A 15,670-nucleotide genomic window follows, 5' to 3' on the forward strand; every position below is an offset into this window, starting at 1 on the left:
ATACTTCGTTGGGTTAAAATTTTCAGTTTCGTTTTTAATATTACGAATGAGGTTGTCATATTCAACGTGCATGTTTGGATGCGCATGCTTGTACAGGGCTTTTTCTTTTTCTTCGAGCAAATTTTCCTCTTTTTCATGAAAAAGTTCCTCTTCATACTTTTTTATAATGGCCTGCTGCATTTTCTTTTTATCTTCCCAAACCTTTTTAGAACCATTTTGATTTCTGTGCTTTTTTTCTACATCATCAGCAACTGCCAACATCGCAATTGCGCGAGCGCTTAATGCTAACGGTTGCGTGTTTTCACCAACATCTTGTTTAATTTTTTGTTTATTCTTTACTTTATAACCGTCTTTCCCAGAGTTCTTGTGACTGTTTTTTTTACTAAATATTTCAAAACTTTGAACTTTAGCATCGCCAAAAGTGCTAGGGAGTTTCAATTTTTTTTTTTCAGTCATACTGGCAGCATTTTTACCACTTTTTGTAACCATCTTTGAAACAACTGGCTGTTTCTTCAAATACGCCATTGAACTCATTTTTTGTCTACTGGGAGTAGGCACTGCAAATTTTGTAATGTTGCTTACCTTGAGAAATGGCTTCTGGTTTACCTGTTTCAGCAGGCTGTTTTTTTCCTTGATAATTACTTCACGGTTTTGTTTGATCGTCTGAGAATTCCCTTGAGATATGTTGTTTATTAAGAGTTTTTTTTCTTTCTTAAAAACAGGAGCTTTTAAAAAATTTAAGTGGAAAACTGGTAATGGTATATAATGGGCGTGATGATCTTCCTGTACTGGATAGTTTATTTTTTTTGTTGCTTGTATCAACGAATAAACATTTTCTGGCTTTTTATTTAATACCAGACTTGCTGCTACAGTGGGGGTATTCACAAGGCTGCTTGTATTGAATATTTCTTGATAATTGTGTTTAGTTTTTGAAAAGGACACTGGAGAATAAAAGTTTGTTGGATAAAAACTTTCTTTCGTTTTAGGTTGATTTTTTTGAGTGTATCTTTGCTGAATGGCAGCTTGCTTTTTACCAGTTGTTTTATCAGCAAAATGATTAATTGTTGGTCCTTGAAAACCATTGTTCACACGTTGAGTCAGCTTTTTTTGTTGTCCAGTTTTCCGTAATTCCAATTGATTCGTTTTGTTTGCTATAGAAAGTCCACTCTCAAATCTTATTACACGTCTTCCTGTTTTTAAGTTCACTATTTTCTTTTCCTCTTTTAAGCCATTTTCTATAACTATTTTGCCGAGCCCATCACTCTTTTTCTCAAATAATAGATTTTTTTCCGGACGTTGATTAAGCACTCGTTGCGGTTGCTTATCGAGCGTATCCTTTACGTTGTGTTGAAGGTTTGGTTGTGATGAAAAAACATTTTTTGGACTTTCTTTTAATTGAGACTTAAGAGAAGGATACAGAGACTTAAGAATTGGGTTTTGAGAATTTAGATAGGGGTTTAAGAAATTGAAATTCTGATGCAACGATTCGACTAAACTAACCTTTGGAGAGGAGCGCATTAATGATACGCCTTGGTAAGGTGCTGACGAGTTTGAATTCATCAAATTCATTTTTGCATTTGAAAGTTCATTTTGCATCGTTGTTTTTGAACGCTTTGCTCCAAATACTTTTATGAAGTCTTCTTTTTCTCCGTTTTTTTCCGTGGTCACATTTTTATAAAAAGTATTAAAGTGTTTCAACATACCAACTTTTTGGTCTAGTATGGAGTTAAAATTAGAGTTAAAAGTCGGCTTTTGGAAATACACTTTACGATCGTTGTTTATATTGGAGAAATAACTCGAGAGTCTGTTTGCAATCTTATGTCTAACTAAACCATTTTCAAAAAATTCACTTAACGGATTTTTTAATTTTTTAAAACCTTTGTCCGTATTTGGTTTTTTTGTTTTTGAGCTCTCGGTTTGTTTTGCAGCAACAATAGCTTCAGCCAGGAGATCGGAGATTTTTTCTTCAATATCTGATATTGGAATGTCACCTGAATTACGAGCGTGATTTGTTATTCCTTTGACTAGTTTCTCAATATTGTCGTTTCCTTTCATTTGTTTTAACTGACTGCGAAATTTTTTATCTTTTGTAAGATCTGTTACACTTTGTCTCGATGCGGATGATAATTTTGTATCTAAATTCTCAACTTTGCTGCTTGATTCATAAAGATCATCGGAGTCAAAGACCGTTCCTTCTTCGTTTTCAGGTTCTTTTTGAGAATTTCTATGTTTACTATGTACAAAAGAGGAGAAGGATAAAGGTTGTTCACTATCGTTCAGTAAGTCTACATTGGTAGGTCTTGGCCTCTTTTTGAATCGATTGGGATTGATACGGAAACCCACTCTTTTATTCTTGTATTTTATTTGTTTATATCTTTGAGGGTATTTCTCATAATTGGGCAAGTACTGGTTTCCAGAGTCCTCAAATACTGGGTTAACAGGACGAAAATTTTTGTTTCTAAAAGGATTTTGTTGTTGAATAGAATTTGGTCTCCTTCGAAAACTTGGCGGAATCTTAGATTCATACGGTGTGATTTCCTCAGTTTCCTCAGGAAATTCGTTGTAAGGTTGCGAATTTAATAGCTTGTATGCTGGTTTTCGGGCTGAGTTGATTCTGTTTATCTGCTGAGAAGCCTTGTTGGAATAATCCCCAAGGTATGTTGGTCTTGTGGCTACATTATTTATTCTTTGAGGAACTCGGTTTGAATACCCGCCAAGGGAAGTTGGTCTTGTGACTAGATTACCTTCAGTTTCTTCTTTATTTGATATATCTGAAACTCTATTGGAATAACTATCAAGATATATTGGTTTTCTGACTGCATTATTTATTCTCTCAGGAACTCTGTTTGAATACCCACCAGGATTATATTCCGCGACTTCTTTATTTGATGGATTTGGAACGCTATTGGAGTAACTACTGAGGAATGTTGGTCTTATGACAGGTCTATTTTCAATTGCTTGGTTACTTATTCTCTGAGGAATTCTATTTGAATAACCAGTAACGATAGTAGGCTTTTCAAAATTGCTTGTTTCAATTACTTTATTCAACGGTTGAGGAATATTATTGGAATAACTTTCTACAAACGATGGCTTTATAACAGTTGGTTTTATAACAGTTGTTTCAGAGACTATATTGCTTATTGGCTGAGAAATCCTATTGGAATAGTCACTAGTGCACGTTGGTTTTACTGCAGATATTGTTTCAGGAGCAATTTTATTTGTCACCTGAGGAACGCCGTTTATACAGGGGATGCTTTGAACTTGAACTGGCATAGGGGCATAAATTACTTTTGGTGGTTGAGTTGGCGCGAAAACAATTAGTACTTTTCTTGTTTGTTTTTGTGTAGGTGGTCTTGAAGTCCTGTAATTGTCTTCTTGTTTGTTCTTGTTTTCAATATTTATATCTATGTCGTTAGCATCATCTTGACTATTGCCTTTATGTTGTTTTTTTTTGTATTTAAACTCGTTGTTCCAGCATGGAGAGTTATTGCAACACATCATGCTGTTGGTGCATTGTGGTTGGTAAGTATTCAGGAAATTGCTGTTTGTATTTTCATAATTGTTAATGTAGCTATTAAAGTTACCACCGCAAGGTTTGCCGTTACCGCAATTTTGCGAAGAGACACCGAAATCTCTATTGTACTGATAAGAATTTTGTGGTGAAAAGCAAGGTGGATTAAAGCATTGTTGAGACCCATCATACTGTTGGCACGGAGAATTTGTGCACCGATAATTACCTGCATTTTGTAACTGACATGGTGGGTTTGCACAACTATAATAAGTCGGTTGTTGAATACATGGTTGATTGTTGCATAACGGAATGTTTTGATTCATCTGTAATATAGGGCGCGGAGGAAACTGAGGAAGCTTAGAAGTTTCATTGTCTATTTGACATGAGCAATTGGGTTTGCTATCAGGACAGAAGCAGGCGGATCCGTAAGACATTTGAGAAACTTTCCAATCATTTGCTGAAAATGTACAAGGGGGACTGAAACATGAGACTTGTTGATTGTAACAAGGTGGCGATACACAAGATTTTTGTGAACAAAAATCTCCAATACACGGCTGTTCAAAGTATTGCTTGCTAAAATCAAACGCAGACTTACTTGTCATGAAGTAAGGAGCTGAAGTTGGCTGAAAGTTTTCGTAAGGGGATCGAGAGCTCATCGTATTTTCATTATCATAGGAAGAGAGCGTAGTTGCTTGACGTCTGCGTGAGTTTTCATTTACCACATGTTTATAAGATTCGCACGGGCAAGTATCGCAAGAACATTCAGAAGAAGGAAGTATTTCCGCTAATGGCAAAGATTTCACATTTTGAATCCATCCCGAGTCTTTAACTATTTTATTTTCATTTATTAGATGAGAACCATCGTGAAACTTATATTCCGACGGCTGAATAACGCCTGTTACCTTTAAAGCTGGGTTTTCAATTTCCAACCTCTTGAAATCATTTGTTTGTTTTTTTAGTCCTAAACTAAAATATTTCTCGTCATTATTATTCAAAGTGAGACTATTTTCAAAACGAAACTTTGGCTCTATTTTTCTCTGATGATTGGCAGTTAACATTTCTTTTTTGTCGGACGGTAAAAGTTCATTGAACTGCCGAGTGGAAAGACTCCCCTCATACTTTACTGGCAAAGTTCTGTCACTGAGAGTGTTTCTTACTAAATTTACAGAAGTACTAGAAGGGTCTACAATGACGTTTGCAGGGACATTTTCTTGACTTACAATTGATGCCTTATTTTCTTGCATATTCTTTACTTTATCATTTTTAAATTTTTTTATATTGCTAAAGTTTAAAAAATCTTCAGAAGTTTTATTACGTAAATTTTCCTCGTTTCTTAATTCATCTTCTAAAAGTTGAGGAACAACTGTTAGGGACCCAGATGCTTCTTTTCTGGTTTTTTGAATTTCTGAGTTTATTATTTTAATTGCTAGGTCTAGAGCATCGTTTCGTGATTCTTCGTTTGTTTCCGCATGTTGTCCTTTTGAGGGTCTTTTCCTACTTGCATGAGGATTACGGTTTTTATCTATACTGTTTAAAAGTAACGTTTGACTTCTCTCATCTTTCATTTCTTTTACTATACTTTGAATGGCACTTTTTAAATCTTCTTTTAAGTCGTGCGATTCTATTGATTTGTGTTGATCGTTTGATTCTTCTTGATCATTCGCATTTTTATTCAACTGATTAGAACCGTCAAATCCTTCAGAGGTTTTACTTAGGTTTTTAAGAAAAATTAAAGCTTGTTTTACATCAGTTGGTTTATCCAGCCGATGAAGTTTGTTCTTACTTGATTTACTGAGAAGTCTTAAAAATATTTTGGAAAGTTGAGTGGTAACGTCCTCATCTTCATTAGCTTCATGAGATTCATGAGCAATTTTTGGTGTAAAGCTATCAATCGGAATAACAAGTTCTTTTATTTGGTTGGCGTCACCTGTACTTCCTCCCGTGATATGAAATTTAATGCTAATCTTTGTCGGTGAAACACTCGTATTGCTGTTCGATGAACTTTTTAGCGCTTGAGCCTTGGTATCATCAGTTACCTGGTTCTAGATAAATTACCGTATAGAAAATTATTTACTAAATAGTACTCAAAGTGTGGCTATTGTTGATCTTAGATTAATTTTTTATTAATGTGCTAAAAAAAAACGACGAAATAAATTTTTTAAACCTTCGCATTTTATGCCTCACACAAAAGTATTTAAAATTTACTAAACATATTAAAAATAAGACGCAAAATTTGAAAAAAATTAGTTATTAAAATTGTCGCTTAGAAAAATCCATCTCGGTATATTTCCCCTTTGAAAAGTTGCTTTGAAATAAATTCATCACCCGGCAGTCTTTACGGAAAAATGGCCAATTCATTACGAGGTATTCACTCAGGGTTATTTTACCGAGGAACATCTTTCTAAGAGGCAAATATTCAGAGGGTATTACTCTGGAAAACAAATTTACGAGGGGGATATTAAAAACCTACTCACAGTTAGTTTTAAAGCTTCCGATAATCTTGTATGTTCTCCACCATTTTCAAGCTCAGAAATTTGTTTTTCTGCTTGTTTAGTAACATTAGGTTTTAACGTTTTCTCCGCTATATTTTTGTGCTGACTGTCACCTTTTATTTGATAATCTGTAGGAAGTTGTTCTCTATCTTCGGGTCTTTTTTTACTTCCGTAATCCCCAGAGGATTCTTTTTCGTTTTCTTTTCCAGAGAGTTCATGAAACTCTGCTTTGAAATCATTCTTTGCACGGATTACTTTATTAGCAGAACTTTCATTTTCTTCTCCGGAAAAATTGCTGCGGTTTTTTGGAAAATATTTTGCAAGGTTTTTTGTTTCTTCAGATGCGTATTTTTCATCAAGGAGGTCATCAGCATCAGGAGGTCCATTTATATCTGATTCTTCATAAGATTCGTAACTCTGGGCTCGCTGAAGCCTCGGTGGTATTTGATTACTTTCGCCGGATAAAAACTTGTTGTTGCCTGAACTGATTTCTTTGTTTGAAAAAGGTGGATAAAACCCAATATCCATGACAATATGAGGTGATGATAATAAAACCGATTTACCTTGGGCTGATCCCTTTTCAATGTTCTGCGGAAGTTTATGGAAAGCTAAGTTATATCTATTATCAGTTTTATTAATCATAATTGGACTTTCATGGTCAGTATTATATTTGTTTTCTAATAAAAATGTGTTGCTTTCACTATGACCATCTAGAGCATCACCAAGTGAATTTATGCCTCTCAATGAATTTCTTGAATTTATGTCTCTCAATGAATTTCTTGAATTGTAAACTGGATTTATCCTTGTATCTTTAGGATTAGGAGTAGTTGTAAATGCAAATGGATCAATTGCTTTAGTTAATAAAAAAGGAGCCGTTGTTGCTTGACGAGTTGAACTAGTAGTTGGTGCAGGTGAGTAAAACTCAGTCTGTGAAGAATGGGATTCCAGAAGTTCTTCAGAGAATGTAGCATTTGATATATCTGAAGATTCCTGCAAATCTTCTAGATTAATTGTAGGATGAAAGACGTGTCTCATTGTTTTAACTCGCTCAACTTTTTTTTTTAATTCTTCAGACTCTTTTAACGCGTTAAAATCGCTGACAGGAAATATTTCACTTCTTTCGCTTTCTGATTCTTCACTTTCGTTATTAACTTTCTCACCGCGAAGAATTTCGCTGATACCATCATCTCTAAAGGTGTTTCTCAAATCTTTTTTGTCACTTAATAGATTGTCATAGCGAGGGCTGTCGTATAAGCCGTCGTCGTAACGTTCAAAAATGTCCGATTCTTTGGAAATACGGTTCGTGTTATCATCGCTATTACTTTTATCGAAAATGAAACTTCTTCCAAATATACCATTGGAATTACGTTTTTTTAATGTAGGATTTTCAAAAAATGATTGATGTCTTTTCTTTGGTGATTCTAAATATATAAAAAAATCTTTAAGAATATAATTATAAAATATAAATTCCAAAATATGATTCTAATTAAAGTTAAGATATATAAGTTTTTATTGCTTAATATAAATATAAATATAATATATGTAAATCATAAGTACAAAAAGTTTTATTGAACTTCTGTTGTTGGTTTTTATTTTTTATTTTTAATTTTTTATTTACTTATTTTTTCTTTCTTTTTTGGTTGTTTTTTAAATATCACCTTTTTTCCTCCTTCGGAAAGAGTGATGGTTTTGAACTGGAAACTCTTTTTCATTGTGTAACTTTTTCTCTTTCTCTAAAATGCTGCTTCTCAAAGAAAGATTTTCTACTTCAGAGGCGTTAAGCTGCTTCAGAATGTATTTTAATCCGTTTTTTTTATTTGTTTCCTTTACCTGTACGGATTTATTGTTTTTGTAACCATCGATTGTTGAAAACGACTTGTTGCCGTTATTGAAGATCTCATGAGTTAAACTGGACTTATCGGATTTTTGTCGATTTTTATCAGGGTCCTCTGATATTGCGACTTGTAACGATCCATTACCGTTCTCAAAAAGTATTTTGTGATTTTTTTTGTGCATAGTAACATTTGGAGACATGTCATTTCGATCCATTTCTGGCTCAATCAATCTCGCCACGGCACTTTTTGTTTGATTTTTTTTGTCAGTTTTTTTTTCCAATAGAAATTGACTACCGTTCTCGAAGGTACTATTTTTTGGTTCCAGTGAAGCATTAAGTGCATTACTTATGCCACTGTAAATGTTTCCAGATTTGCTGGTTGCTTTCAATTGTTCTGTAGTGTTTAAAGTGAAAGTTCTGTTTAACTCAACTTTACCGCCAGCAGCATTTTTTGTCGCCACTAGATTTACTTTAGGTTCTGTTTCTTTTTTACCAAGCGAAGATTTGTTGTGAAGTGCGCTGCTTTTATTGTATTTTTCTTTTAAAGATCCTTTATAGTCCTTCCCTTTCTCTACTTCTTTCTTTGCTTTCCCATATGCTGGATTCAAAACTGTCTGCGTTGATTCCGATGGCCTTTGAGTATCGTATTGGTCTCCTAGAGGATTGTCGATAGGATCTCCGTAGCCAATTATGCTATTGCTAAATGAGCCATCCATTTCCCTCTGTGAATCTTCTTCTTCGTTGTATTCAATTGTGAAGTTTCTTTGATCATTTTTATCAAAATCTTCCTTTTCTTCAAACTCATTAGCTTCTTCAATCTTTATATTAGGAGCCATTCCTTCTAAGTCCATCATTCTATCATTATCCACTACCACATCTGAGTTTGAATTACTTTCAACTGAACTATTTTTGGGGTCGTCAATCAGGATAATTTGCTGGGGTTTGAATATTTCTAAAGAAATATGAGCTTTTGTTTTCAAAACATCCACACGGGGGCAACACAATGTAACAAAATATCCACATGGCCGTAATACAATGAAAAAAAATTGATTCTCTAACATTTTTATGGTTCTTCTTTAGCTCTGTGATTTTATTTTGGTTTTATTTATGATCACTTAACACCATTATTGTAATACAAACTCAGTATTTTACATATCATAATGAATGAAGGATGAACTTGTTTGAAATCTAGTTTGTTAGGACATGCTTGCTAAAAAGACGAAAGAGAGCATAAGTACTAAATGTCTTAACAACTCACTAAAAGTGATTCTGTTCAACATTTATGCAGTATTGTGCAGTATTATGTTATTTATACATTATTTATTATTAGGAATTATGCTTAATAATTGATTGATACGATACTCTGGCAATGATTGACAGTTATACGAGCACTGTTTATGATCCACAAAATTTTGTTTGCATTTAAAATGTTTAGCGAATTTTAAAAAGAAGGTTAAACATAATTACAAAATTGGCGTATTTTTCATGCTGCATACTTTACGGTGCATGATATAGAACTAACCTTGTCTTTGTGCGCTTTTAACAGATGGCTTTTTTATTATGTCTTTGAAAACTGTCAGACTTCGAAGTTCTTGTTGAAGTCGTTTGAAGTCATCAACTTTAGATAGAGTGACATTAGCACTATTCCAATTCCGTGGATCTCTTAATGTAGCTATAACTTTATTGTTACTATCACGAAACTGCACTAAATTTTTTCGAACCAATTTATTACTTTCATGTGTGGTTCTATTGCCAAAATGCTTTTGCTCGGCATGGATGACAAAGTGTTTTTTATAAAGCCCAGTATTACTTGCTTTTTCTGAAAAGAAATAAAAAAGAGAATAAAATTCCAAAAAAAGAGAATATATTCCAAAAAAAATCAAAAAAACTTTCTTTTCGCTTTTTAATGTAGTTAGAAATTTAGAGGTGCATAAATTAAATTTTGAAATTATTTTTACAAATTTTATCCCAAATTTTATCACTTAAACCATGAATTTTTTACACGGTTGATACAAAGTTCTGACTAAAAGCTCTGTATGACATTGTGATGCTTAACATACTCGAGTGTCGCTAAACGCTCAGTGCTAAAGCTGTAATTAGTTCCCCATAGTTTCTAACTGATAGACAATGTTCCAGCTTTTCATTGCCTGGATGCCAGCGTAATATACATCCAACCCGAGATATTTCTTTGTAACCATGAATAACTTTTTTGTCTCTAAGTTGTTTGAATATCCTTTGAGATAAAATTTTATCAGCAGAAGAAACAGCTGCGACAAAAGTGTTGTTTTCACATTTGTACCTTGATAATCAGTAAAAAGCAAAGTAAAGAAAACTCTTAAAGCTTCTTGATAAAACTTTGGTCATAAATTTTTAGCATTTGATTTATCGTTGCTATGAATTTTAAGCAAAATTCGAAATAGATTTTTTCAATCAAGGTTTTCAATTCCAAAAACTTTCATGGTTCTAAAAGATCATTCAAGTGAGTTAGGTATTGTATTGTAAATAGTTTTTTTATTGAATTATAGCGAGCAATAATAAAGATTATAACACTTTTCGCCTAGAGTTCTTCGTGATCAAATTTTCAATCCAAATCTGTCATATCAAAACATTATATATCAAAGATATCAAAGTATTTTCATACAATGCTAGTGATAATGCTTTGACATCATGGTAGGTTATCATTATAAAACGTATTTCCACTAGGTGAAAAACTTATCTTAAAATTAATCTTAAACTTATCTTATCTAAACTTATCTTATCTAAACTTATCTTATCTAAACTTATCTTATCTAAACTTATCTTATCTAAACTTATCTTATCTAAACTTATCTTATCTAAACTTATCTTATCTAAACTTATCTTATCTAAACTTAAATTTATCTTAAACTTAACTTATCTTACAACACCATTTCACATTATTCATGTAATACATTTATTTACAGATTATTCCATACTGGTCGATAGACAGCAACTCAACTTCAAATATGGTTTTTACCATAATTACTCTGAAAGTGAAGTGTTCTTGCAAAATATTTCTTAAAAATTGGTTCGATGAATTCAAAATCAAGGAGCTCACAACTTGAATTTTTTCGAAAAATCTCGATAACTTTTTTTACTAATTGATCGATTTCGATGATTATTTTTTAAATTATTAAGTAACAAAATAATCCTAAATAAACAAAAAAATTAAGTTCTTAACAACGTTTTTACGTGATGGTCTTTAAAGTCATCCTACGATAAAAACGTAAAATCCCTCAAGAAATTACACTTTATATTTCCGCTAAAGTAAAATACTTGAAGTTATAAAAGTTTTAATATTTCTCCATGAAATTCTACAATAGGTAAGAACTAGAGAAAAGAGTAAACACGTCTAAAATCTCGTCTTCAAATTCGGCTTATAGACGCGCATTTCAACGATATATGAGTTGATACTAAGTTATGGTCAAGACAAGTTCTAGAAGATTATCCTTAAGGTGGTACACACCCATTAAATCTAACTTTTAATCTATACTGGTTTAAACCTTGTCATCAACTTTTTATATATGGAGATTCTATTAAAACTTTAGCTTTTTAAAAGAAAAATGAAACTTGTATTTTATAATGCTGAGTCAGCATAATTTGTCTAAAATCTTATCTTCACTAAAACAAGGATATCTGGAGTAAAGTTTGCACTAATTACACCATATTTTGCTATATGGTAGCAATAGAGTTGCTCCAGGACACAAACAAAAATATTTTTCAAATGTTGGGTAAATCCAAAAATGGCCAAATTAAACGTACAGATTATTGCCTGTGTTGGTCTAACAAACTACATTCAAACTAATTTACTTATTCTTTAAATTTTATAATTTTAGTTCAAGTCCTCATAGATATATTAATAGACATACTATGAAAATTTGAATACAATAGCTTAACAAAACTAAAGATATTTACATTTTCGTAAGTAAAACATATTAAAATTTGAAATTCTTAAAAATCACGTTTAAAAAAAGAAATTTAAAAAAAAAGGTTTTTTTTATATAAAGTTGCTATGGAGTTACTAAGGAGTAAGAAATTGCATTAACCACGATAATTGTATTTATTTACTTATTTTTTTTTTTTTTTGCTTTTAAAGCACATAATATAAAAATATAAGATGGACTTTGCATTTCAATGTTTGAAATAACAAAATTCAAAAAAAAATTATTTCATTTTCGATTTTTAAAGAGGATGTACCACCTTTAAACACAGAACAAGAAAATAACATTCTGATTTAAATGTCAAAAGAAAATCCAATATTGGCCACATCTGATATTCGAGCTAAACTGATAAAAAAAATGTGGGACTAAATGCAGTGTTGAGAATTTCAAGTGTCGTTCGCCCAACACCAGATTGTTTGATGACGTTTTTCAAAATAACCGTTAATTTCTCTCGGTCTGAGTTGAATTTTCGAATAAATATCTTAGTTTGAACACCTCAGCAATAGAATAATGTGCTGTGAAGAAACGAGAGCAAGTTTGTGTAGTTTAGAACCGATGGAACAAAGTTTGTTTGAAGTTCCGTTGGTCAAAAATTTTGTTCAAAATATCTGTCTCCCAAAATAAAACATGGGGGAGTAAGTGCCATGGAATTTACGTTCTTCAGCCAAGACTTATTTACAAAGATATTATCAAAGACTTTAATCGAGACTTCTTTACAAAGATGTTATATATCCACATCGAAGTATAAAATGCTACGGCGATGGATTTTTCAATAAGATAATGAACTCAAGCACACGCTAGGCTCTTTTTTAAAGAAATTTTAAAAGAGAAAAAAAAGTCCACTTTTTTATTCTGAACCTGAATCCTATCGAGCATTTAAAATTTATCAAAATCGATCAAGAAATAATATAGGCTCAAGAAATTTTCAAAAAATTTTAAATCGTTTCTAAAAATATGATCGGTAGTGTATCAATGACCTAAAAACGTAATTTAGTTTCTTTCTGTGTTAAATTTAAGTAAGAAAATTGTTTTCTTTATGAGAAAATGACGTTTTTCTTGATGAGCCAAAAAAGAATAATGTTAACCGGTAACCGGTTAAACCGTGGATTAAAAGTTTGGTAACAAGTTGTTATTAAGAGTCTAGTTTAGAAGTGTTTTTTATTTTAGGTGGTTGTAATGGTTTTCCTATACATATTTTGAGTGCAGTTTTTACACCATAACTTTGTTTCCTTTTTACCCTGTTTATCAAAATATTTTATTCAATTTTTATAAAGATTTCGACATTTTTTCAAAAAAAAGTAAATCATTTAAGCACAAATATAATTTAAGGTTTATTTGCAACACTTAAGTGTTTCTATTCCTAATTGCGAGAATTCAATAAGTGAGAATGTATACGTTATTAACTGTTTAAGATTATTCTTGTAATGAGCATTTGGAGTTGTTTGATATGCACACTAATGACTTGATGACTTGTATGGATTTGCAAAACTAAAATCATTATCAATTACAAAATATAATTTTATTATATTACTTAAAAGCGTTAAAAACCTTTCTCTTTCCCCAGCGGATTGTTAATTACATCTTTGAAAACTGCCACGCTGCGAAGTTCCTGTTGAAGTCGTTTGAAGTCATCAAATTTAGATAGAGTGACATTAGCACTATTCCATGTCCTTGGATCTCGTAATGTTGCTATAACTTTGTTATTACTGTCACGGAACTGCACTAAATTTTTTCTAGTTCTGCTAGCATCGAGTTCCGACTTCTTAACAACATCGCGGCTCAGTTTTGAACGGTTATTTAAGGTCGAATCAAGTTTTATTATTAAGCTTCGACTTGAGTTACGAGCTATGGAGAAAAAATTCAGAAAGCACATGAAATATTGTTGTAAACTATCTAGGCTTTATACGACAGAATGAAAGATCTAAAAAATCTTAAATGTAATTATGCATTTGAAAGAGCAAATATCTTTTTTTAATTGAAATTCGTTTAAAATGTTAATTTTAATTCAGAAGGAATCACATCATGCTTATAGTGGTTAAGACTAATTTAGCATTGTTTCATTTTTTATTTATTTTCTATTTTTATGTCAAACCATCCTTAATTTATCGTTATAGTGTTTAACAAGAAACTGCTGTCGAGATTAGATTTTTTCTGGGGCTCTGTTGATGATGTTAACTCGGTAGAGTCAAGGCCCACAAAAGGTTCAGCCTTAGCAATGCAAATAGCCACACAGTTCTTAATACTTAAGAACTTTAATTATGTTTAAAAAAATATATCAAAAAAAAAAATATCGAATTAAAATATGATCCAAAAACTACGTCGTCTTTTTGATTCTATGCGAATAATTTTTCTCTTCCATTGAATTTGGGAAGGAAAGAGGAAGAGGAGGAGAGGTGGGAATGGTTCTAGTAGAATCATCACAGACAAACTAATGTTAAGTTTTAGTTTTAAAACATCAGTTTGCAATAACTTTTTTTGGATTATACATATTCATACATAATCCCGAAGCATTTTGTTTTGGTGTTTTTTTAAGATACACCATTTTTTTATGACCAACAAATATTATTTTGTAATTAAGTGCGCTGCGTTTCGAGAAACTTCTTTGAGTATTTTTGAGTACTTGATAACATATATATATATAAAAAAAAGAAAAAACAAGGATTAAATCCTATTTCATAAGTAGAACTTTATTTATGTTAACAAAAACGATTTTGGTTTAAAAGTAACTCTGAAAATACGATGAAAATTCAATGGTAAAATTCGATAAAATTCTGTGAATGAAACTAAACCAATAAAACTACTTTAAGATTTCAACGGAGCCTTTCTGTAATATAATTTTGTATGCTAGAGTTTAATAAGCGAGTGAATGATGATCCCGCTTTATTTGTGAATGCGAGTACGATACTCCTTACACGTTTTTGAAACATGTCCCTAGCATCCGTGTAATGGTTGCCTACAAACAAAAGACTGTTCTATTAAGCTTCAAAATGGCAGCAAGGTTGTGATTTAAGTTCAACTTTTGTTTAACTAGAAATATTTAGTGACATTCACTTTGATTTTTGATAAGTTTTGACAAGTGTCTAAGTTCACTTTCCTACCAAAGCAAACTAAGCAAAACTTACCTCCGGAAGGTTTTCTGAGCAGTACATTTGCAACAGACTTTTCAAGAGGAAAAATAATAATAGCAAACAATATAACAGTCCATTTAAACAAATTTTTCATGTTTCATTTTCTGCAAGGCGGACTCATTTTTATCTTCCGAAATCAGTTCATGCTCAAATCTGTTTATATCTGGTTTGTTTCTTTTGCAAAAGTTTAGACACACTTGAGGCTTTACAGTGACGATTGTTGCCTAGCAATAGTTCGCAATAACTCACTGAGTTGTGCATTCATGCGATTTCTTCATATAAAAAGCTCTCAAACATTTTGAATTCAAATTTTATTAATTGCTTCTCCGTATAAACAAAAACATTAATGAATTAAAAAGTTGAATTAAGTGCTTCATAGAATATTCAAAGTTAGGTTTCACGTAAATATTCTTATAGCTAAGTATTGAAAAAAAATTTAACTTGTTAATGTCCATAATTGTTTCATTATTTAAGAGAATTTCTTGGCCGGGGACATTTAATGAATTGGAATAAGGTTTCTTAAAATTTGACATTAAAACCAATGCATTACCATTAAGAATTAAAAAGGAGGGAGACCTTTAAAATATATTTTTTTAGTGTATTTGCAGATATAGCTTTTAGCATTATGTTTGCATAGCGTATCATTTTAAAAATTATTTTAAGACTTAAAAAATGTCTTTTCAATTGGATCATTACATTGATCATGTAGAAACCATCCGGTTCACAAATTTTGAAGGTGAGATAAA

The 15,670-nt window shown here is 31.8% G+C and overlaps 1 protein-coding gene across 2 annotated transcripts in view; it reads right to left on the reverse strand.

Annotated features, from left to right (window-relative positions):
- LOC145188525 (uncharacterized) overlaps positions 1-15,105 on the reverse strand; it is a 15,678-nt gene extending 573 nt beyond the window's left edge. Inside the window, exons 1-6 of one of the 2 annotated variants that reach the window (XM_090086548.1) lie at positions 14,919-15,105; positions 13,345-13,641; positions 9,360-9,656; positions 7,662-8,789; positions 5,986-7,424; positions 1-5,553 (exon numbers count right to left, since the gene is read on the reverse strand). The exon at positions 1-5,553 is cut by the window's left edge and continues 573 nt beyond it. In XM_090086548.1, coding sequence (XP_089942674.1) covers positions 1-5,553; positions 5,986-7,424; positions 7,662-8,789; positions 9,360-9,656; positions 13,345-13,641; positions 14,919-15,018 — 8,814 coding nt within the window. In that variant the 5' untranslated portion in view covers positions 15,019-15,105. The remainder of the gene's footprint in view (positions 5,554-5,985; positions 7,425-7,661; positions 8,790-9,359; positions 9,657-13,344; positions 13,642-14,918) is intronic. The other variant, XM_090086549.1, reaches the window with a different exon arrangement.
- Between the last annotated feature and the right edge of the window lie 565 nt (positions 15,106-15,670).

This window comes from Hydra viridissima, unplaced genomic scaffold, assembly GCF_058129835.1.
Source record: "Hydra viridissima isolate aposymbiotic clone 2 unplaced genomic scaffold, HvirCarnegie_v1 scaffold_5, whole genome shotgun sequence".
Taxonomy (NCBI): domain Eukaryota; kingdom Metazoa; phylum Cnidaria; class Hydrozoa; order Anthoathecata; family Hydridae; genus Hydra; species Hydra viridissima.